Genomic DNA, 22,669 nt, shown 5'->3' on the forward strand with positions numbered 1-22,669 from the left:
GGGGCTATATACTGTAATATGAGGTGTGTAATGTGATCTGGGGGGTATATACTGTAAAATGAGGGGTGTAATGTGATATGAGGAGGTAAACACTGTAATATGAGGGAGTGTAATGTGATACGAGGGGGTATTTACTGTAATATGACGTGTGTAATGTGATACGGGGGGGAGATATATACTGTAATATGAGGGGTGTAAAGTGATACGGGGGTATATACCGTTATATGATGGGTGTAATATGATATGGGGGGTATATACTGTAATATGAGGGGTGTAATGTGATACGGGCGGTATATACTGTAATATGAGGGGTGTAATGTGATACGGGGGGATAATATACTGTAATATGAGGGAAGTAATGTGATATGGGGGGTATATACTGTAATATGAGGGGTGTAATGTGATATGAGGGGTGTAATGTGATATGGGGGTATATACTATAATATGAGGTGTGTAATGTGATATAGGAGGTATATTCTGTATTATGAGGTGTGTAATGTGATACAGGGTATATACCGTAATATGAGGTGTGTAATGTGATACGGGGGTATATACTGTAATATGAAGTGTGTAATGTGATACGGGGGTATATACTGTAATATGAGGTATATACTGTAATATGAAGTGTGTAATGTGATACGGGGGTATATACTGTAATATGAGGTGTGTAATGTGATACGGGGAGGGGGGGGGTGGTATACACTGTAATATGAGGTGTGTAATGTGATAGGGGGGTATATACTGTAATAGGTGGGATGTAATGTGATACGGGAGGTATATACTGTAATATGAGGTGTGTAAGATGATATGGGGGGCTATATACTGTAATATGAGGTGTGTAATGTGATCTTGGGGGTATATACTGTAAAATGAGGGGTGTAATGTGATATGAGGAGGTAAAAACTGTAATATGAGGGGTGTAAAATGATACGGGGGTATATACTGTTATATGTCGGGTGTAATGTGATACGGGGGGTATATACTGTAATATGAGGGGTGTAATGTGATAAGGGGGGCTATATACTGTAATATGAGGGGTGTAATGTGATACGAGGGGCTATATACTGTAATATGAGGGGTGTAATGTGATACGTAATGTGATACGAGGGGCTATATACTGTAATATGAGGGGTGTAATGTGATACGAGGGGCTATATACTGTAATATGAGGTGTGTAATGTGATCTGTGGGGTATATACTGTAAAATGAGGGGTGTAATGTGATATGAGGAAGTAAATACTGTAATATGAGGGAGTGTAATGTGATACGAGGGAGTATTTACTGTAATATGACGTGTGTAATGTGATACGGGGGGGGGGGAGATATATACTGTAATATGAGGGGTGTAAAGTGATACGGGGGTATATACTGTTATATGATGGGTGCAATATGATACGGGGGTATTATACTGTAATATGAGGGGTGTAATGTGATACAGGGATTTTATACTGTAATATGACGGGTGTAATGTGATATGGGGGAAAATACTGTAATATGAGGGGTGTAATATTATAGGGGGGATATATTGTAATATGAGGGGTGTAATGTGAAATGGGGGTATATACTGTAATATGAGTGTAAAGTGATATTGGGGTATATACTGTAATATGACAAATGTGACTTGGGGTATATACTGTAATATGAGGGGTGTAATGGGATATGGGGGTATATACTGTAATATGACGGTGTAATGTGATATGGGGGTAAATACTGTAATATGAAAGTGTAATGTGAAATGAGGGGTATATACTGTAATATGACGGGTGTAATGTGATATGGGGGTATATACTGTAATATAGAGGGTGTTGTGATACGAGGGCTATATACTGTAATAAGAGGTGTGTAATATGATATTGGGGGTATATGCTGTAATAAGAGTGGTGAAATGTGATATGGGGGTATATACTATAATATGGGGGGTGTAATGTGATATAGGGGTAAATACAGTAAAATGAGGGGTATAATGTGATATGGGGTTATATACTGTAATATGAGGGATGTAATGTCATATGGGGGTATATACTGTTTTATGAGGGGTATATTGTGATATGGGGGTATAATGTGATATAGGGGTATATACACTATAATATGGGGGGTGTAATGTGATATTGGGGTATATACAGTAATATGAGGGGTGTAATGTGATATAGGGGTATATACTGTAATATAGGGGCCTATACTGTAATATGAGAGGTGTAATGTGATATGAAACCCCTATTTAATGTACAGCGCTGCGTAATATGTTGGCGCTATAAAAATCCTGTTTATTATTAATATTAAAATGGGGGTATATACTGTAATATGAGGGGTGTAATGTGATATGGGGGGTATATACTGTAATGAGAGGTGTAATGTGATATGGGGGTATATACTGTAATATGAGGAGTGTAAAGTGATATTGGGGGTATATACTGTAATATGACGGTGTAATGTGATATGGGGTATATACTGTAATATGAGGTGTGTAATGTGATATTGGGGTATATATTGTAATATGAGGGGTGTAATGGGATAGGAGGGTATATGCTGTAATATGAGGGGTGTAATGTGATATTGGGGTATATACTGTAATATGACGGTGTAATGTGATATGGGGTATATATTGTAATATGAGGGGTGTAATGGGATATGGGGGTATATACTGTAATATGAGGGGTGTAATGTGATATTGGGGTATATACTGTAATATGACGGTGTAATGGGATAGGAGGGTATATGCTGTAATATGAGGGGTGTAATGTGATATGGGGTATATATTGTAATATGAGGGGTGTAATGGGATATGGGGGTATATACTGTAATATGACGGTGTAATGTGATATGGGGTATATACTGTAATATATGGGGTGTGATGTGATATGGGGTATATAATGTTTTATGAGGGGTGTAATGTGATAGGGGGTATACACTGTTTTATGAGGGGTGTAATGTGATAGGGGGGTATATGCTGTAATATGAGACCCCCCATTATATCACTTTACACCCCACATATTATATGCAGCCCCTCCCCCTCATATTGTACCCCACCCCCTCCTCAGATAACGTTACGTCGCCCACATACATCACCCCACCAAGCCACCTCCATTGTACGGTACACATACACCCCCCTGATTCCTCTCGCTCCCCCCTTCTCCGGTACTTGGTACATTCCCCCCTCCCTCGCATTTGGTACCATCTTGGCGGCCTCGGCCCACGTGCGCTCCCTCCGCCTCTTCTGTTTTTCCCTCATGATCGGGCTCTATAGTCGGTTCTCCCGGCAAGGGGGAGGAGAATCGCTCTGGCGGAGCAAACAAAAACAAGAGAAAGAGGCAACGATGGGAGTTGTAGTCCTCTGCAGGGTCCCCGGGCAGCTTCTACGCACCGGAACCACACTCCCCACAATACACTTCCGCCCCGCCTCGGAAAACACGTGACGCAGAACGGCAGTAGAGGATTGGAGGGAAGCCTCGAAGAGCAGTTCTCGCGGGAAAGGCAACGCCCACTACATTGACGTCAGCAGCGGAATGCGCATCGGAGGGCGGGGGGAGACTGAGAGCTTTGCGAAACCATTAGCCACGCCCTCTTTTTCCTTATAAGGCATGGCTTAGGACAGACTGACCAATGCTGAAGCTTGGAGAGTCTCTGCAGCAATGGGAGACTACAAATCCCAGAATGCCTTGCACTTTCCAAACTATATAAACAACTCTCTTTCTGTACAATTTTGCCAAATTTATTCTAATTATAAAGAATACATCTGATTGGGTGTCATGTGGGTTGGTTAGACTGGTAGTGATACTGCATAGCTGGTAGATCTAATCTGATAACAAATCTGACAGTGTGGCCCACTTTACAATGATTGGAATGACTATTATGGCCCTAATTGGGCAGCCCTGCCATTATATTCTCTGTATAATGAATTGAGGTGTGTTTGTCATTCCCCGGCCACATCTGTACAATCTGAAGAAGAAATTCACGTATGCTTCGATTCCCATTTCTGTTCATCCGATCCTGAGATTTGCACAGCTCTGCAGCACAGCCTAGGACTGATTTGTTGTTGTATTACCATTCCCAGGTCTTGTCCCTCCCCCAGCTTGTATTAGGGCCAGCAATAGTAGAAGGGGAAGACTGATAAGCTCACCTCTCTTACCTGCTTGTGCTGCTTCTTCCTCCTGACAGAGGCTGATAGGAACTCAGGTTCTTACATTTCCTTGAACTCTTAGGGATGTGTTAATAATTACAGAATATTAATTTGTATTTGTTATGGCTGCTGGAGCCAATCTGTAAACATTTTGCATACACCTACGTTTTTATTGGTCTTCAGTCGGTCATGTGACACACCTTGGCCTCTTTCCCAATCCCCCATCATGCAAACAGCTCTGCAGGTAAAAGTGGCTTAGGTAGCAGCACTGTGCACAGGCGGACATGCTGACTGACCAAAGGGGGGGCAGATCTGTGACCCTTGGGGCTCACAGAATAAAACAAGATGTGATTACCCCACATAGGGGTCGGGCTGCAGGACAGAGGGGTAAGTGTGCCAGAACAAAGGCGAGAGTAATAAGCAGAACTGTTATAGCTCACCATTTCCCACAATAAAAACCATTCGTTGCTTGCAGTAAAGAGATTTTATTTAGATTTACATTCACCAATAGACAAAAGTACAAATAAATAGATCTCCCTCCTGCTTCTTATTCCTGGATGGGAAGAAGCCACCACACTGCAGCCGAGTAGAAAATTCACAGCATATATGGCTTCTTGGTGTAAGGCCGAGGAAGGGGCATCACCTCCCCTTCAACGTACGCGAGACCAAACCATGCAGGGAGTGCGAGTGGACGAAGAGCGGATTTCGGGAGCGAGCAAGTGCAGCGTGACAATGGAGACGTTCAACAACAATGTGCGTTCACAGTACGGAGCAGCAATATGGCCGACTACATGAAGGGGGTAATGGGTGACTATGCAGCACAGTTCTAGCATCCACCTACCGTCTGTCTGGGGGACTCTGTGACCAACGCCATTCGCTGCCAGCTGGGGGGATTTACTCCTTATAGTGCCCACAGGTGTGAGATGGTGCTTGTCCAATTCTACCACTTCTGATCACAAATGTGAACTCTAAGGAAATAAACTAATTCACAATAATATAATTATCCCTTGGATACAAAGATCTGACCATCAATAAGTGATGTCCTATCCTGTGTAATCAAAGAAGCATGGAGGTAATCAGGGGGTGGAGCTTCTGATGGTAAGAGGCGGAGCTTTTCTCAGTCACCAATCACTTACCTACATAAGCCCCGCCTCCTGTCTACCACCTTGCTGCTTTGAGTATAAAAGACAATATTTATATAATTAAATATATTCATTACAATGAGAAGGGCCAGGGCCTTCTGATCATAGGGAAAGCATTGATGGTCAAAGATGCTAATTCTCAGCCAATCACAGTTGTGTCACCTCGTACGCGGTGTTTGCTTGGAGCTTAAACATAACAATATAGCCAAACGTGAACAATTATTGGCTGAATGATCCAATCACCATCTCACCGGGCAGCCTATGGTATATCCCCTCCAGGACTGTTCTACCAATCACAGACATTTATGAGAACAATCAGAGAAGGATCCCTGTGTGTTTGGCTCAAGACAACCAAGTAAAGAAATTTGTGGGGCCGTTAAGATAAAAAACCATCAGTGAATGTCTCGGGTTTTACAGAAGAACATTCGGTTTGTGCATTTATTTCTATTGATAAGGGCCCCTTCACACATAAGAGCTGGCACAATGCATGTGGTTGGTCTGAGGTGCCATTCAATTCATAGCAATATAGGACAACACACCACAATGACGACACCTTGTGTTATGGTGTGCTGCACTTTGCAAATAAGACTTGTGTGTGTGTTTCATGTGTTGTGGGCTGGAAACTAATAAATAATGAACAGGCTGCCCCACCACAACGCATGTTAACACACTGCAAGGACACACTAATGTGTGAATAGTTGAATTTGACAAATACAACAATAATAATTCATCTGGATATAAAGATTTTGGCATTTAGATATCCAAAGCCCTACCAGTGCATGCTAGGTGAAGGTCACATGATCCTCAGAGAAAGCTCAGCCAATGCAATCACAAGTGGATAATGGTTGTGGTGATGGAAGGGAGGTTGTTGGGTGTCTGGGGTGAAGCTTTAAAGAAACTGTGAATGAACAAAGTTGCAGCGTTTCTATAAACCTTTACAAAGACCAATCCTTTGCATGACGCATCTGAAAGGTAAAGCTCAAACCCCTTAGTATATAAACCCGGAACAACAGCCAATTCTTATATTTTTTTATAAGTTCTGGGTAGAATGGAGAATTTAAAACCTATCAGGTTTATATTGCTGTTTGTGCAGCCCTGGGTGGTTCTGAAAGCTACAGGAAGTGTTGTCACCTAATAAAGTAACACACTGATATTGTGTAAACACAGGGTGGCATGACAATGTACCCCTAGGGGTATGGCACTGACACACTGGAAAACACAGAAAATGTAAGTGGCACTGGGCACTCCAAACTGAGGAGCGTCAAGTCTGCAGGAGAGTACTGAAGCAAGAGCTGGATGTGTAGCAAAAATAAACCCGACAAACATTTTAACAATATTCTACCCAAACTTATAAAAAATGAAAAAAAAAGTCTTCCACAATTTCCCAATCAGTATTTTGTGGGACTGACAATTGTATTGTGCTGCATTTGACAATAACATTGATCTGTCTGCGGCTAGTGACAGCTCACGTTGATGTTTTAGGATTACCGGGTATGCTGCAGAGATCAAAGTCACCATCAGACGGTCTGAATCAGCCTTAGAACAAAACAAAAAAACACTAATTTACATTATAAAAGAAGACTAAATATACATCTAAGTCATAAAAAAATTATATAAATACCGATAAACATAGGTTAGGGTACAGAGATCAGTGCAGAGAGCTGAGTTTGTATGTAAACACATTAGGCGTGTACATACGACACTCCATGTTGTATCTAGCGGTAAAACTCTTCTTCCGTTTGTCGATAAAGTTTTAACATGCGCAGGTCGTACTACACATGATGGAGGCGGCCATGTTACGTGCAACACCTTTAGCAGACTAAGACGACATCGGAGGAATAAGACTCTGCGTTCTTTATAGCTGAGGTTACAGAGTATTTGGTTTGAACAAAACATGGCCGACTCCTTTGCGTGCACTTTAAGACGTCGTCCTGCACAATATCCACGTAGTTTTAGGCCCATGAATGCCAGGCAGAGGGGTCATTGCTACGATGCCTACTACAGTTAGGTACTAGACGTGTTACCGTCACTTACGTTTTGTTATTCTGACCCACCAAAGTTCTCTGAGAAAAGCGCAAGTGATTCCAGCATTGAAAAAAAAAAAAAACAATTTCTTTTGTTTGGTTAGTGGAGGCCTCCGTCTCCTCCTCTGGTGCCAGGTCAGGTCCTCTTTATGTTAGGTGTGTGAAGTTCTTCCATCTAGTTAGTCCTTCCTAATACTTCGTGTGCATGAAACCGGTTCTGGTCTTGGATTTACTTTGGAACCAGGCCTCTTGACTGAGGAAAGTGCGAGGATCCAGAGGAGCCAGAAGAAGGGCCGGTCCGCCGTCCAGTTTTAGGCCTGAAAATAACAAAGGAAGAATGTGTAACATATGGATATTGTTTTATAATTTTAGCATAGCCAGCCTAACCAAAAATAATATTCTTAGTGTAAGTGAAACCTTGTGGGCTCAGTTCCTGACTTCCTGGGTCTCGGATGTTCCCCTGGCTAGCACTTAGTGTTACATTTTAGATCTCAGCCAATTGAGTGAATGAGGATTAGGAGACAATGTCATCGGGCTTAGCAAATATTAGTCTAAAAGTTCTATTTATGAAGCAATGTATCTGACATTCACTGAAATATTCTCTGCTGGAAGTCCATGTCAATAGGTAGTAATTGATTCTCCACCAGGCACTGCTTTAGTGAATGTCAGATTTACAGCTTTTTAAATAGACCTCTATGAGGGGCTTCCTATAAATGAACATTACATTGGGAGACAAGGTGCATACACATATTATTTATTTCCTGTTCAGTTTAAGTCTTTCCCCTGAAAAACATAATCAAATCATCTTAAGGCCGTGGGGAACCCCTGCTAAATGAGAGTCAGTGGGGAAAAAAACCTGGCTGGAATGCCATCCTTAAAGACAATATCAAAGATCACTGCATAGTCATGCAGTTGGCCCTTCCATGTATTTATGGCCCCAGAACTATGCAGGCATTTTCAGATTTGAGGTCAGGCTGCCACAGTTCAAGGAACCACTATCGAACTATGGCGGAAACTTTGGGTTGAACTAGACCCTGGTTTACAATAGATGCGTTTAACCTATCACTCACTGAAATTCCCCATTCTACCCCTTGTAAATGTCTTCTACCATTCCTGTACTAGACAATTACCTGGCTTTGGACTTTTTACTGGCCGTGCTTTCAAATGTTGAGGCGTCAACTTGGAGGTCATCTTCATCCTGAAGAGCGGCTTCCAATGCGGCCTGGACCTTGGGGGCCACTGCTGGACCTTCATAATCTCGAGTCATACGACTTGGCAAATCCAGCTCCAGAAGGACAATGTTTTCCGCCTGAAAAAATGAACACAGACAGTTTTGTAATCTTGTTACTAACACAGGGCACACAGTTTAGTACAGAACTTCCTGGTATGTAGGTGCCCTATTAGGAAGCTCTGTTACTTGTTCTGTAACTTTGTAGCTGTAGTATATCTAAAGCTGAAGATCATCTAAAGCACTGCTGCTTTTGACTACTAGTCTCAGAAGATTTAAAGTTAGGCTTAGTCATGTCACTAAAACTTACTATTCTTCTTGCTGGAGGCTCTGACATGGGAAAGCAAAGCCCTGCCTCTACCAAGACTCCACACAAATCAAGATATGGTTAGCAAGTCAGTGTTAGGGAACAATGATACGGAGGGAGATCACAGGAAATACTATGACTAGTGGGTACTGAAACTGATGGACATTTGTCATTTTATTCAAGGTATCACCCTTCACAGCTTACCCTGTATCTAGGATCAGGCCTGACCATCATTGCCATTCTAGCGTGACGGCTCAACGGTCGTTTGTAGCCAATGGCAGACACAGGCCGTCTCATCATCTGCTGATTACTGGACAAAGAAAATACAAGGTAAGGCAAAAGCTACACACAAAAATAGGAGGATATATTTATCTTCTAGAAATATGATTTTCTGCGCACACCGAGGCAGAACACCAATCACAAATATGAATTATCCGAAACTTACTCCAGCCTGCTGATTGGATTAAGCTTCCACTGATCCTCCTCCTCTTCGAAAAAGCAGCGGTTCATCATCTTATTCTTCTCTTCCATAGGAATAAAGTTTTCAATGATGAGGTGTCTGTGATTTAAGACATTGTTATACCAGGAGTAGGACCAAGCAATGATCTGTGAGCATTGTTCTTTTCTATAACATACGCTTACTTCAGTTTCAGCTCGCGGGTCAGCTCATTCTGTGTCTGCTCCAGCTCTTGACGCTCTTTTATATGTTCCTCCTGAAGATCATGGATCTCAGCCTTCACTGCCTGCAGCTTGGAAAAGAGCTGCAATAGGAAGATGATACACATGTGAAGGATTGATCAGTAATGGTCATATGCAAAATTGGTGTTGCAGGGATGGTATGGCCAACGTAATTCTCAAAAGGACCTGTCATCGGATCTTTGTAAGTCTTTGAATGCTAAGTACTCTGTTACCATAACGCTTCCAGGTATTTACTACTTCTTACAGGGATCACAGTACTCGCCCTGATAATACATTAATAACTCCATAGCAGGCAAACAGCAGCACACAGAAGTACAGGACACTAACGGGACGACACATAAAAGTTCTTTATTGGAACAACCAAAAACAGGTTCAGCCTTCTCTACCCTCCTACGTAATATGATGTTCATTAAAAAGTCACATCAAGATTGCCTCCGGAATTTACCTTTTTCAATTTCTTGGTCTTTATATCAACCTCCTGCTGTAATGAACTGTAGGTCTCTTTTAACTCCAAAGTCTCTTCATCACGGTTGTCCACTTCTTGCTGCATTTCTCGTTCTCGCCGTTTCTAAGTGACCAAAAGAAAACATTAAACCAATACAAATTAATACAAGGAAACGTCAAACTCAGAACGTAGAAGAACCATATCTGCACGTGTCTTTTAAAGTAAACCTGCATTGAAAATACCTTTTTTTTCATGGCAACAAATAGCAAATGAAGAAAAAACAATGATGAAAGAAAAAAGTACTCATGCCTTTCTATAATTTCAATTCTGCACCCCAATAATAACTACAATTTCCTTTAACAAGTGTTAAGTGTTATCCCCGGCCCCTTTTAGCTGGGTGCACCACCCAGCACTTTTTAGTAACCACCTGGCTGTTTCTGGGTGTTCCAGAAAAGTTGGGTCACAATAAAGAGATTGTCACCAGCCTACAAATTTCGGGGTGAATATTGCAAGTGGAGGATCTGTGCTGATGTAGAATCTCTTAAAAGCTGGTCCTGTATCAGCATCTGTCCACTATGCTCATTGGGCAGAGACCAAGCAACCAAGAAAATAACCATAAGCCAAATGACTGGTGCAGGAAGGGTATAGAACTGGAGGTTTTACAGGAACAAAGGAAAGATTTTATATATTTGTTGCATTTCTTTGTATATCCATCATTAATTATAAGCAGTTCCCACCGATATTTCCTTGTTGCATTTCTAATCACGGTTTGCAACTAATAATGAATATCTACTTTGATATCTCTTATTTATTGCCAGTATAATGAAGATTTAGTGAGGGTTAAATGAAAAATGCGTCCAGCCACTTGCCTGTTCGGCAATTTCTTGCCTCTTCTGCTCCAGGATTTTCTGTTGTTCATTGGTGTGATCAACAATGTTTTTACCACCAACAAGAAGCTTACTCTCCATGGCCTGAAATAATAAATGTATCAATATTATGAATATTTCCAACATTACACACTACATGCAAAAATGGATATGAATGCCTATATTCTGATAATATAATAAAACACATGTAATGTATTAGGGATTTAAAAAATGGCAGACATACCAGTCCTGGTTATTATTAGCCAAATAACACAGATTCAGAGCTGAACTGTCCTTAGTTCTACTTGGGACCTGTGCTTGTATGATGAAAACTCAGTCCCTGTAATATGTAATGCTATATCAAACTATCTTTACTGATACACATGGCCTAATTCAATGCTCAACTGCTCCTACAGTGTGCATGATGTTGGGCAGGTTTGGTCTAATTAACATATAGTTATTTTTAAGGAATTGTCATACAGACAAAGCTACAAATTCTCCTGCTTTATCTAACAAAGGAACTGCAAGTTCAGGAACCTATGGGTGAACAGATAAGCTAAAAATGATAAATAAGTTTATGCCCCTGGTTAGGTTTACCTTTACTTTGGCTGTCAACATTTCCATAGCTTCTTTCTCTCTTCGTAAATCATCCATTTTTTTCTCTTTTTCCCTCACAAGCTTCTGTTTCTCATCTGCCACCAAGCTGTGATCTTCAATAATGGCCCTCTTCTCAGTCTCGAGTTTCTCCTGCTGTTCCCGCCAGTAGTCTTTGTCATCACCATCTTCTTCTCCCTCAAAAGAGTCCCCGTCTTCATCATCATCTCCTGCTCCATCAACCCCAGGCCTTCTCCTACCTCTCCTATGTCTTTTCCCCACCACTCTCTTCTCCAGCTGTGCCTTCAGCCTTGCAATCTCCTCTTGGAACTCCCGTAATAATGCATCCTTGGGATCTTCATTTACTCTAGGCTTGTTCTTGATGTTTTTGGCACGATTGGCATAGCGTAGGGTTGTAAGCGACTCCTCTACGTTATAAGAGGCAGGTCCAAGATTAGCCACCATAACCGTCTTGGCATTGCCACCCAATGAGTCCTGCAGCAACCTAGTAAGCTTGGAATCTCGGTAGGGAATGTGAGTGCTTCTACCATCCACGAGGGCAGAGATAACATTTCCTAGTGCCGAGAGGGATAAATTAATTTTTGTAGCCTCTTTTAGTCGCTCACCTTGGGCGCCAGTTTTTGCTTGACGCTCACTTCCAGCCAGGTCCACCAGATTGAGTTTTCCTACCCTGATGTGGTTCTCGCCATCTAAACCAACCTCACTGCATTCAATGGTAATCATGAATATAGCATGAGAACGGGAGCTGTGTTCATTCATGTTGGTGGCACCCACGGAGCGGTTTTGGTTGCCAACATTCATGACATGTTCTATTTCCTTCACACTCTTAGTGACAAATGATGAAAGATCCTTGACGTAGATACCAGTGTCCGGTCTTTCTTTAAGTTCTAGACGTTTCGACTGATCTTTAGATAGAAGGTCCCGAATCTCTTCCTGGTAGATCTCTAAATAAGATGCCCTGACTAAATACTGCTGATTCTGAGAACGGGATATGTGGGTGAAGATGTGTTCAAATGAATTCGGTATGACGCCTCTCTTTTCAGGATCGTTCCTTATACCTTCCATGGTGTAAGTCTTCCCAGTTCCTGTCTGGCCATAGGCAAAGATGGTTCCATTAAATCCTTGCAAGACGGAATCCACCAGCGGTCTGAAAGTTTCATCATAAAGCTCCACTTGTTTAGAGTTACAGTCGTAAACGGCATCGAACGTGAAAGTTTTCGGCAGCTCGTTACTGGCCCCTTTCTGAATCTTCACCGATATCTGGCCAAGCTTCACATCTACATCGACCACCTTTTCAAACCCAGACGCGATTTCTTTGCTGTTCATAGGCCGGCACCGCACCACCACCTTCACAGTCTCTGAGCTCTTTGACTTCAACATCTTTGGTGCGGTCAATCTGGGGTCGTCTAGGACTCTTCTCTAGTAATCTATTCAACACCCTATATGAAAAAATATAACAAGCAAGAAAATAAGAGTTCAGCTGTAAGTGTATGAAAACCCTCACATTAAATCATATTTTTGTTGAATAAATCATTACCATATCATGTCCTGTTCTATGTACTAAATAATAATCAGCCTTTATGTTGTAGAGATCTGAGAGTATGTGGGGGGATGACTAGTGTAGGACAAGAGACTGTGCAGGGCTGACACCACTCACAACGTTAGAAGCATTCCTCTTATACCTGTAGCCATAGCAAACTTGACACAAAACATATTTTTCTGAGGACACTACTTTAGCTGTTTTCCGGCATGCTTAAAATGATCCTGGTAGTCTTCCTGTGTTGGATTCTGGCACACAAGGCCTCGGGTTTACTTACCATAAAGGATGTCTGTGGGTTATGCTGTGATCCCAGCAGCACATCTGTCATCAGAGCAGCAAACCCTGTCTCTGCCATGCTGCATGTGCCAAGGTCAATGTGCCAGCAAAGTGGGTCACAGAAGATGAGGGGGGAGTATGGATGTAGGAATCCCCAGTACACCATCTGACCTGATTATGTATTACATAGAAGCATCTCCAATTACTGAAGCCACAGGAAGCCAGGCAATGAACATAAAAGGTCCAGAAATGTTATATAACTGATCGGCTCCCTTTGCTGCTTCTTCCTCCAGCTAGGTACACACGTCCAATGCTTCTCATCCAATAATCAGCTCAGGGCCAATATCGGATGAAAATCTGGCCTGTGTACAGTGCCCGTTGTCTATTGTCCGAACGACCATCCTGGCGAATCCACAGATGATGGACGACAAACGATCGTAATAAAAGTAAAGGGGGGGAGCGCACAGCAGGGTGCCGCTCTGTCATTCTCTCCCCCCCCCCACTCTCCATAGAGCAGAACGTTGCTGTATGTACAGAGCTCGTTCATGCATCGTGCAGTCCTTAGTCGTTGGAAAGGATCGTGAAAGATCCTTTCAAACGACAATTAATGCTCTTCTATAGAGACTGCAGGTAGTTACCGGACAAATTCAGGGACTTAAACCTCTTTTTATTAAACATGAAAGATGTAAATTATGTTTTATTATTACATGGCTAGATAAACTTGTGTCCTTTAGAGTGCAGCTATGAGCATGGCGTACATTTCTTTTATTCTTGTGTCATTGGGTTACAGCACCCACGCAGCTTGTTACCGTTTACCTAAATACATAAAGGTCGGGTTGCTGTACTCTCATCCTGACGCTGCCAAGGCAAACACAGCTGTCTGAACTTTTCACACAGATTCATATTATTATTCACAGCTTCATACCCTTCGATGAATGTGCCAGCCACACAGCAGATTTTTAAGCATATTTATATTTTTACAGTTGAAGTGATATCAGGAATTTACAGAAACTGGAGCCAATAAAAGTTGTCCCTGCAAATAGATTTTTTTCCTGCTGCGTTTCTGCTGGATTTTCTTTGACTTCCTCTACCTGAGGTGGTTGTCACCAGCACAGGAAATGGGGGTAAAACTCTCTAGCACTGACAATACAAATTCAGGACTGTTGGCATTTTGGCATAGAGGAGGGAGCAGTAGAAGGGCCTAATAAAGGGGAGTTGGGTATAGAGGAGGTGATATAAGATGAAAGAGCATTGACAAGGTAACGGGATTCCTTTCACCACATTCACCACGGAATAGCCATGATTGTCCCCTGCAGAAATAATATTTTGCACATCCAGTGGAAGCTGACGACCACTTTTCTTAGCTGCTTACTGTCAAATGAATAAAAATCTTCCACTTACTGCACAATAATTACATTATCTTTATAAGCTTCAACTTTCAGATTTCTGTCATTAAAATAAATGTAGAGATCTGCAGGTAATCAAGTAGAGGGAACCCTGAATAGCTGAATACATGCCAGGGATATTGTAAGAAGGATCAGTAAACACAACCATTATGCAGTATGGCAATATCTAATATCCAATACCTAAATCATTATTTTCAGACATTGTGATGTGTGAAATGTATTGATTTTCTATAGGGGGAAAGGGATACTGTCTGGGATTGGTGTAAAATGTACAACAGTAATGAATTTCCTTGGGGAGGGACAATCATAACACATAAAGCTCTATCATGGCAGGGTGTCTATATATAATAAGGGATAAAGTTTACGTCAGACGTATTTGTTTTGTGTTTGCAGTGAACCCTGATGGATTTCCTGTATTAGACCCCAGAATGTGATCCCATCAGTAATGGAACCAGGAAGATGGAGCCCGGCACATCTTCTATGTCTGTAATAGATTCTGATAGGTGCTCCTGGCTTGTAGTGACCCTCAGTGGGTAAATAATGCCCACACACCACTCAGCAGAATGTCACACCATACAGCACATAAATCACAACACCATTCCCATATATTGCAAAGACATATTTCTTGTTGTCCCCGTCTATTATTTATAACATAGTACAGTAAAAAAACATTGCTTTTTCTAACCTAAGGGAGTTATATACATTGCATAAACCTGGTAGCCTGGTGCATTGTATAGATTAGTACAATATCCTGGTACAATATATTTGTGTGAATGACAACCTGCTGCAAGGTGTTCAACTGCATGATATCCCATCAGACCACAGTACAGGCAATACATTGTCCTCAACATTCTGTATGATGTCCTGTATCTGGCTGATCACATGACAGGTGACATATTGTCCTCATTGTATGATATGGATATATATACATTCTGTATGATGTCCTGTACCTGGCTGATCACATGACAGGTGACGTATTGTCCTTATTGCATGACATACATTGTATCTATCTGTATAAAATACATTTCTGTTCTGTGTAGGAAGCTCTGAGCATCTCTCAGCTCTCAGTACAGCCCATACATCCCCCCAGGAACGGACTGTATATATTATGTGTCGTTCTGGTGTATATGAGGCCCTGATATTGGAGGACACCGGGCGGTAATAGTATGAGGTGAGGCAGCACACAGATAAGGCTTGGTATTATCGCCCCATCATGCACACAACAGGTGAAGCCCCAACAAATCCATTCCTCCCCTCACCTGCCATCCCCCCGCTGTCCTCGTCCCTCTGTCCAAGCAGGGCCGGATGCCGAACGACCGCCGGACAGGCACTTCCTTAGCAACGGTCAACAGGCCCCACAATCCACTTCCCTGGCAACACGCCCCGCCCATCACACTGCAGAGCCCGGGGGCGGGGCGATTGATGGCACTTGGCTCGGGCCCAGAGGGGCGGGGCTGTGTTCGCGCCAAAAGGTCTCGCACCCTTCTGTGCCCAAGAATCGGAGCTGCTAGTCACGTGCTTCCTTAAAATCTTCTCCCCACCTTTATGTCCCCCAATATCTGCACCTCAGCCACTAGCTCTGCATTTATAATTTACTTCTAGACTGAGCTGCTTCTTTTTATGCAACAAAAAAAAATCAGAACCTTTTGCTGGTGTCCCCTGCACAGATTTCCCCTCACTTCCTGTCAAGGTGACAACTTTGCCACTTCATTACTTTACTGATCTCTGTGTGGTTACTCACCCAGGACAAGTGTGCAGGATCTCTGTCTTCTGCCTTCACTAGCTGCATGCTTGCCAGGTGATGATCCTCCTGCAGCCACTGCTTTTATTAATATTAATATTAAACAGGATTTATATAGTGCCTACATATTAGGCAGCGCTGTACAATAACTAGGGGTTGCAAATGACATATACAGACAGTGACACAGCAGGAAGTGGACCCCGCCCCGAAGAGCTTACACTCTAGGAGATTCCTTTTGTTTCTCTTTTCTGAGATTTTATTGAGAACGCAGGGAACATAAATCACACGCCGTCCACTTTTTTATATTATATTTTATTATACAAATAGATACAAAATTATGTTATAAAACATTCATGATAAACATTAGGTTTTGTTATGTGCCTTCCGAATAAAGTGTAACTCTACCCTGACAAATGCATTTATCTATCGGTGACATCACCAATCTATTGTCCCCCACGATTCCCTAATTCTCCTACAGGCTCTTGAAGTATCCCGTGACGCCAATAGAATGTCTGACTATTGCTGTGTGTGAGCTGTAGCAGCCCAATGCTTTTAATAATAAACTATTATTAATAAACAGGATTTATATAGCGCCGACATATTAAGCAGCGCTGTACATTAAATATGTTTTCCATAGACACCAGAGACGGCTTCATCTGTGACCACCATGGACACTTCTAAAGCATGAGTCATGAATTCTATGGGTGCTGATGGCACTGCTGGGACAAGGTTACCTTATCAGCTGGAATTAGATTTTAGTTATGTGTCATGCTCAGCAAATACAACATCCATGGGGTCAGATCACATGGGACCCCCATTTATTACTTAGCCTGTGAGGAGAAAGTGACAGGTTCTCTTAATACAACAACCCATTTCCTGCCCCCCCCCATGTTATGTTTTGCCTAGGCCTGGGTGAGCATGTGACCTTATCCTCTTATAGCAGGGGGAGGCTCTGTGCAGGAGCTTCCTTTAATAATGACCAGTCAACTGATGTTCTACATTCTAATGCAGGATGACTGGTCTTGTATCCGCCCCTTTTAGTGGGCGTGGGTTATAGGCCACACCCACAACCGTCTGCTATTTTTTTTCCTGGCATAAAATGGATTTTGGTCCCTGAAAATCTGCTCATTTGTGGCTATTAAATAATAAAAGTTTTTGTTTTTTATTTTACTGGAGATTCACCCGACTTTGTGTATCATGTGATTCAAAATCTTGGCACCAGAATGAGAGGGGAATTTCAAGCACACAGTTGTAAATGGTAACGGTCTATTTTTATGGGGTGAAGATAAATCTCCCAAATGGAATATTAAATATCTGGCAGGGTGAACCGTTCCCTTCTAGGCCCAAAATACATTTAAAAAGAAAGCGTGGGCGGTGACCATAAAAAACAAGACACAAGATTTATGAAACATGGACACTTGATTGGGTAGAAATGAGAAGTACAGGAACAGGAGGGGGGTACAAAGCTGGGCAGGGTGACCCCCAATCTATGGCTCTGGTATCTACTCTCAGGCCTGGTCATTTAAAGTGACACGCAGTCGCGGGGTAACCTTGTCCCTCTTTGTAAATCTCCCCCATAACTACTTGTGGAACGTTTCAAGTCATCCTCATAGCCCGTCCAGGTTCACAGCTCATCCTGCTTCCTGATTGGTGAATCCATTCCGAAGAACGAGGACGGTTTCCCCTGCAGGTCCCGTTCCCGCTTCACAAATGCCGTGAAGGAGGAAACGCAGTTGCCGATGAAATGATCGGACTGGCCGAGGATGTAGAGGTCGATCTGGGCGACTTCGGGCTGCAGACTTATCACCTTCACCTAAAGGAGGAAATAAATAAAATTTTCAGCTTATCAGGATCTGATAAAGTTATGCACACTCAATAGCTGGAAAAAGGAGGCCAATCAGCTGTACAGGCCCCCAGGGATCCCTCTACCTCCTTCCCTACTGCTTTCTGTAACTCGGCCGTGTAAGTGGTGGAGTCGGTGGCCACGTAGACGGATCTTGATTTGGTCTTCTTCACCCAGTGAGTTACGGCACGCTTGATCTCCTTGAGGTCGGGCAGACACATGCTCATAGTAAGAGGCGCGGCCTTTTGGCGGTCATACCCCACGCACTGCGGAGAGGCCATAAAATGAGGTCCAGCTGTGCCGTCGTTCACCATCTTGCACGCATTCACCTGCCGAAAAAAAAAATTATGGCATGGGGCACTCAATGTGGTGTTCTTATCCAAGACCCCCAAACACAGGGACCACAGGTCACATGACCCCATTATGGTGCATGCGTCTTCTGTTCACCCCCCTCAGTAATTACATTAAAAAAAGGATCCACCAGCAACCCAATAACACACAATGCAATTGATTGACGTCACAACTTACCCAATCAGATCCGATCCTCAAGTGAACGCCCACGAAGGGTCTAACAAGCAACTTCTGGATGTGGTTCTCCCCCTCTTGGACAATCTTTTTGGACCAAACCATGTACCTCTGCAACCCTCTGTGTTCTTCCAGGGCAGGAAATTGGGCGGGGGCTCCGGGGAGAGCCAGAACTGGGTGAGTAGAAGAGGGATACCTAAAAAAAAACAATGACAAGAGCGCCATCTAAAGATCATTTTAAGAAATCGTACACCTTGCTCAAGGTGCAGCCTGGTCAAAATTGGCCTAAACTACCGCAACATCCCCCCCAACCTTCCTGGTGTCACACACCAGGTGAATCGTTCCGTTTACCTGCTCATCCAAGTGTCCTTGTAATAAGCGCTAAAGTTTATCCCATCAAACAGCTCGGAGCGAGTGAAATCAACGTGAAAGTGATCCCAGAATGGACCAAACGGATTACCATCCTTAAAAAAGATACAATGTTATATTATCATGAAATCTGCAGCCTAAAACAACATTCCAGAGACAGCGGATATCAGCTTATTAGAGGATGCAACTAAGTTTGACAGTACTGGTGCTGGTCCTATTGGGTTACCAGTTGGGTCACATGGGTTGGGCAGGGAGTCCCCCATCCTGGGTATGATAACGGTCACATGTCCTGTATAACATCCTAAGAAGTATAATTAGTAATTGTACAGTAGTAGAATTTCTTCCAGCTTAGCAGTGCTGCACAATGGCTGTGCCTTGCTGATCTCAATTTCTCAATGCAACTCTTCCAAAAGGTTAACAACTGAATAATGGATTGAGGTAACATTAGATCACTAACTGGTTTACCCGCCCTCCCACCATTTATTCTTTATTTACCTTCATCGGGCAGCTCTGCTTGTCAGAGCTCCTCTGGGCTGCTGTTGTGAAACAATATGCCACGCGCCTGTCCTCCGGCCAATGTTTGGGGGCCAATTTCTCCATGAACTCCTCCATGCTGATCACTCGGTGATATTTCTTCAAAGGAGCAAGCTGGAAGAAGTCCTGGTAAGGAACGTGAATCTGGAAAACAGGAAGATTGTCAGCCATGGAGAAACGGCTGTGATGAAATGGACAAAGCTCACACACCCATATACAGCATAGGAGATGCTAACAAGGTGACCAGATGGTACAAAAGATTCACATATATTTCATTGGATGCCAACGTTATAGAGATTCCTATACCTGCTTAGCAAAATCTTATTACTTACACATTCCCAGCATACTTTACTGGACATACACTGACCAAATCATTAGTACCACACCCCTAAAATTGTATAGGGCCACCTCTCCCAGCTCTGAACCATAGAAGCCTGGCCCCTTAAGGTGTCCTGTGGTCTGACATTGGCAGCAGATCCTTTGCATTCTCCTTCCATCTCTTCTCCAGGTAAACAATGCACCTGGCCATTCAGATGATCTATAGGAAAATGTCATTTTTTTCCCGCAAGCCAGACCAGCTTCTGGCATTGATCAAGTTAAGACAATCATGTGTCCATTGTAGGAGCTTTCAGCATGCAACTACACAGCACTGCCAAGAATTGTGTCCTCTGACAACTTTCTCCCATGGCCAGTATTGAGGTTTAGGTGTGACACCGCCAAGGATTGTCAAACCTAAACCTAAAGTAGTTAGCATCCTGCACAGTAGCAGAAATACTCATCAGAGAAGGATTACGTTGATGCTTGAATACATATTACAATGTAAGCGTTCCTTGAGTTCCATGTTTATGTCTAGGATGATATATGTAAGCAGTGTGCAGAAGGATCACTCACAATCACAATGATGGAATTTTATATAAAGCTGTGTGTAGAGTGTGGCAGGGTATCAGCCTCTCGCACTCCTGTATATCAGAGCTCAGACAGAGAAGAAGCAACGCAAGGAACCAATCAGCTGATATGCAGAGCTTACATTCTGATATGAGATAGGTGGAGAGAGCGGACAACATAGAGATAAGTTTTATTTATCTATTTAATGTCATTCACATTCCACCATTCTGGTTAGTACTCACATTGCTGAAGGGGGGGCGATGATGGTTATACACAATCCAGGGAGGAACCACCAGGGTTCGGTTCAGCATCTTGGCAAACGCCAAAGTACCAAGAAAATGATCCGCCTGATTGCCAAAACGACCTGAGCAAAAATCAAAACACATTGGAGGATATACCATGAAAAGCTTCCGGCATTAATCTCAAATTATTTTATATATCTCCTAGCATGAAATATTCTGCTAGATGACTGCTCCTTCCTCTGTCCTGAAATACTCTGCCCTGCTGACTCTGCTCCTTCCTCTATCTCTCCTGAAATACTCTGCCCTGCTGGAGGACTCTGCTCCTTCCTCTATCTCCAGAAATACTCTGCCCTGCTGGAGGACTCTGCTCCTTCCTCTGCATTTTTTAAATTTTGGATCCATGTACCCATGAGCAAGATTTTTGGGCTACATTTTTGCCTTGGTGTAACAGGAAATGGGTAACTCTCTCCTAAAAGTGAAAGGACCCCTCTTTCATAATCATAGCTGCAACAGGTGTCTCCATTAGAAACATTTCCCTTTATACTTCCGATGACATCTGCACAATGTTGGATTTCCCATCACTTCTTTCTTCAGGATTGGGCTGTGAATAGAAATTCCAGAACTGGGAGGCGGAAATCACTGGAGGGGAGGAAAGGGTGGAGGACAGCAAATGTGATCAGCCATGTTCACAATGGTCACCATGGTGCTGGCAGTGCGGGGATCACTCCACCCGTCCCAGGCTGGGCTAACTGAGCAGGGTGTGCCAACCATCTGCATGGTGCCAGCAGAAGTACAGAGAGGGGTGATGGGAGCGCAGCCTGCGGATAAGGTGCAGCACAAAAACCAAGGGATCCATTTACTAAAACACAACACTGGAAGAAGGATCGGTATTTCCAGAGAAAGGACGCAATGAGGTTTTATTGTCACCTGGCTGAGAACAGAGAACTCAAATACCTTCAAAATGTACAAATAACACAGATCAACATGTAATCTCACAAGTCAGTGCCACCACTTTCTGCTTACCGTCATAGGTTGGTTCCCCCATTCTATCTCTCCCTGTAGTGTCAGAGGTCAGTGCCCCCATTCTCTCTCTGTAGTGTCAGAGGTTGGTGCCCCCATTCTCTATCTGTAGGGTCAGAGGTCAGTGCCCCCATTCTCTATCTGTAGGGTCAGAGGTCAGTGCCTTATCCCACCTGTTAAAGGTCAGAGGTTACTGTCAGGTCGGGTCAGAGGTCACCCCGCCAAATCTCTAGGTTTCATGGTCTTACCCATGCAGGGGCAGTACAGTAAGTAGCCGGACGGATCCCATTCTGTTCCGTTCACACTAAACACCAGTAGGAGCAGCACGAAGATCCCGGAGCCCTCCGATCTCCACATCCCGGCCGGAAGTCCTGTGCCGGGGGCCGCCATGTTTGTTGTGGTAAAGGCGGTGAGGCCGCCATATTGGAGGAGGCAGGGAAGGGGAAGCCGGTGACAGGAGTAAGCCCCCGACCCGGGAATTAGACTGCCGACACATACCAAGGTGTCCGATCACACCACTGAGTGACTTAAAACCAGAGACCCCCTGCTTCCTAACGCACAGAGCTACTCCTGGATCCGGGTCACTGCAGCCGACACGTCACTCCCACAATCCTTTGCGCCGCCGGCTCAGGCCTCCGGGGATAACGGGAGCGAGGGGTGAGTGCGGGCCTTCCCCTCCCCCTCCTAATATCCATTCACAGCTATTATATAACTGCAATTCCCGTGCCATGTGCTCCTCCATGATCTGTTTACACCCCCTGTACCCCAATATACCCGCCCTGTAATATCTTCTTCATATATCTCAGTATAAATACCCTCCCCCCCATTATATACACCCCCTGTAC

At 43.4% G+C, this 22,669-nt stretch overlaps 4 protein-coding genes across 8 annotated transcripts in view; 1 reads left to right on the forward strand and 3 right to left on the reverse strand.

Annotated features, from left to right (window-relative positions):
- ASXL1 (ASXL transcriptional regulator 1) overlaps window positions 1-3,405 on the reverse strand; it is a 13,032-nt gene extending 9,627 nt beyond the window's left edge. For 2 of the 4 annotated variants that reach the window (XM_072414252.1, XM_072414248.1), the window contains exon 1: window positions 3,173-3,404. In XM_072414252.1, the coding sequence (XP_072270353.1) occupies window positions 3,173-3,229 (57 nt within the window). In that variant the 5' untranslated portion in view covers window positions 3,230-3,404. Of the gene's footprint in view, window positions 1-3,172 lie in introns of all 4 variants that reach the window. The other 2 variants (XM_072414249.1, XM_072414250.1) reach the window with 2 other exon arrangements.
- Window positions 3,406-4,586: 1,181 nt separating this feature from the next.
- Window positions 4,587-16,069, reverse strand: KIF3B (kinesin family member 3B). Of its 2 annotated transcripts, none has more exons than XM_072414254.1 (9): window positions 15,925-16,069; window positions 11,426-12,882; window positions 10,832-10,933; window positions 9,963-10,085; window positions 9,461-9,579; window positions 9,264-9,377; window positions 9,023-9,128; window positions 8,414-8,592; window positions 4,587-7,600 (listed from the first exon to the last, which is right to left on the reverse strand). In XM_072414254.1, exons 2-9 carry the CDS (start codon window positions 12,821-12,823, stop codon window positions 7,513-7,515), a joined length of 2,229 nt encoding a protein of 742 aa, XP_072270355.1. In that variant the 5' UTR covers window positions 12,824-12,882; window positions 15,925-16,069; the 3' UTR covers window positions 4,587-7,512. The 2 variants fall into 2 exon arrangements, with proteins under 2 accessions (XP_072270355.1, XP_072270356.1); XM_072414255.1 differs by lacking the exon at window positions 15,925-16,069 and adding an exon at window positions 13,261-13,401.
- A 630-nt stretch (window positions 16,070-16,699) lies between these two features.
- Window positions 16,700-22,339, reverse strand: POFUT1 (protein O-fucosyltransferase 1). Its single transcript, XM_072414257.1, has 7 exons — window positions 22,073-22,339; window positions 20,805-20,926; window positions 19,639-19,821; window positions 19,126-19,238; window positions 18,778-18,970; window positions 18,336-18,578; window positions 16,700-18,219 (listed from the first exon to the last, which is right to left on the reverse strand). Exons 1-7 carry the CDS (start codon window positions 22,212-22,214, stop codon window positions 18,031-18,033), a joined length of 1,185 nt encoding a protein of 394 aa, XP_072270358.1. The 5' UTR covers window positions 22,215-22,339; the 3' UTR covers window positions 16,700-18,030.
- The window catches only part of PLAGL2 (PLAG1 like zinc finger 2), a 6,520-nt gene continuing 6,119 nt past the window's right edge, over window positions 22,269-22,669 (forward strand). The window contains exon 1 of the mRNA XM_072414256.1: window positions 22,269-22,481. The gene's annotated coding sequence lies outside the window, so the exon portion shown is untranslated. The remainder of the gene's footprint in view (window positions 22,482-22,669) is intronic.

This window comes from Pyxicephalus adspersus, chromosome 6 (genome assembly GCF_032062135.1).
Source record: "Pyxicephalus adspersus chromosome 6, UCB_Pads_2.0, whole genome shotgun sequence".
In the NCBI taxonomy this organism is placed as follows: Eukaryota; Metazoa; Chordata; class Amphibia; order Anura; family Pyxicephalidae; genus Pyxicephalus; species Pyxicephalus adspersus.

What these genes read in the sequence shown, in the direction of transcription:
- KIF3B (XM_072414254.1), bottom strand. Translation starts at nt 12,823, where the DNA reads ATGTTGAAGTCAAAGAGCTCAGAGACTGTGAAGGTGGTGGTGCGGTGC. An exon ending in TGTTGACAGCCAAAGTAAAG is followed by an intron (nt 10,934 to 11,425) that starts GTAAACCTAACC and finishes TTATTATTTCAG; the next exon opens with GCCATGGAGAGTAAGCTTCT. An exon ending in ACCCGCGAGCTGAAACTGAA is followed by an intron (nt 9,378 to 9,460) that starts GTAAGCGTATGT and finishes CTTAAATCACAG; the next exon opens with ACACCTCATCATTGAAAACT.
- POFUT1 (XM_072414257.1), bottom strand. Translation starts at nt 22,214, where the DNA reads ATGGCGGCCCCCGGCACAGGACTTCCGGCCGGGATGTGGAGATCGGAG. An exon ending in ATCGCCCCCCCTTCAGCAAT is followed by an intron (nt 19,822 to 20,804) that starts GTGAGTACTAAC and finishes CCTGTTTTCCAG; the next exon opens with ATTCACGTTCCTTACCAGGA. An exon ending in AGCAGAGCTGCCCGATGAAG is followed by an intron (nt 19,239 to 19,638) that starts GTAAATAAAGAA and finishes ATCTTTTTTAAG; the next exon opens with GATGGTAATCCGTTTGGTCC.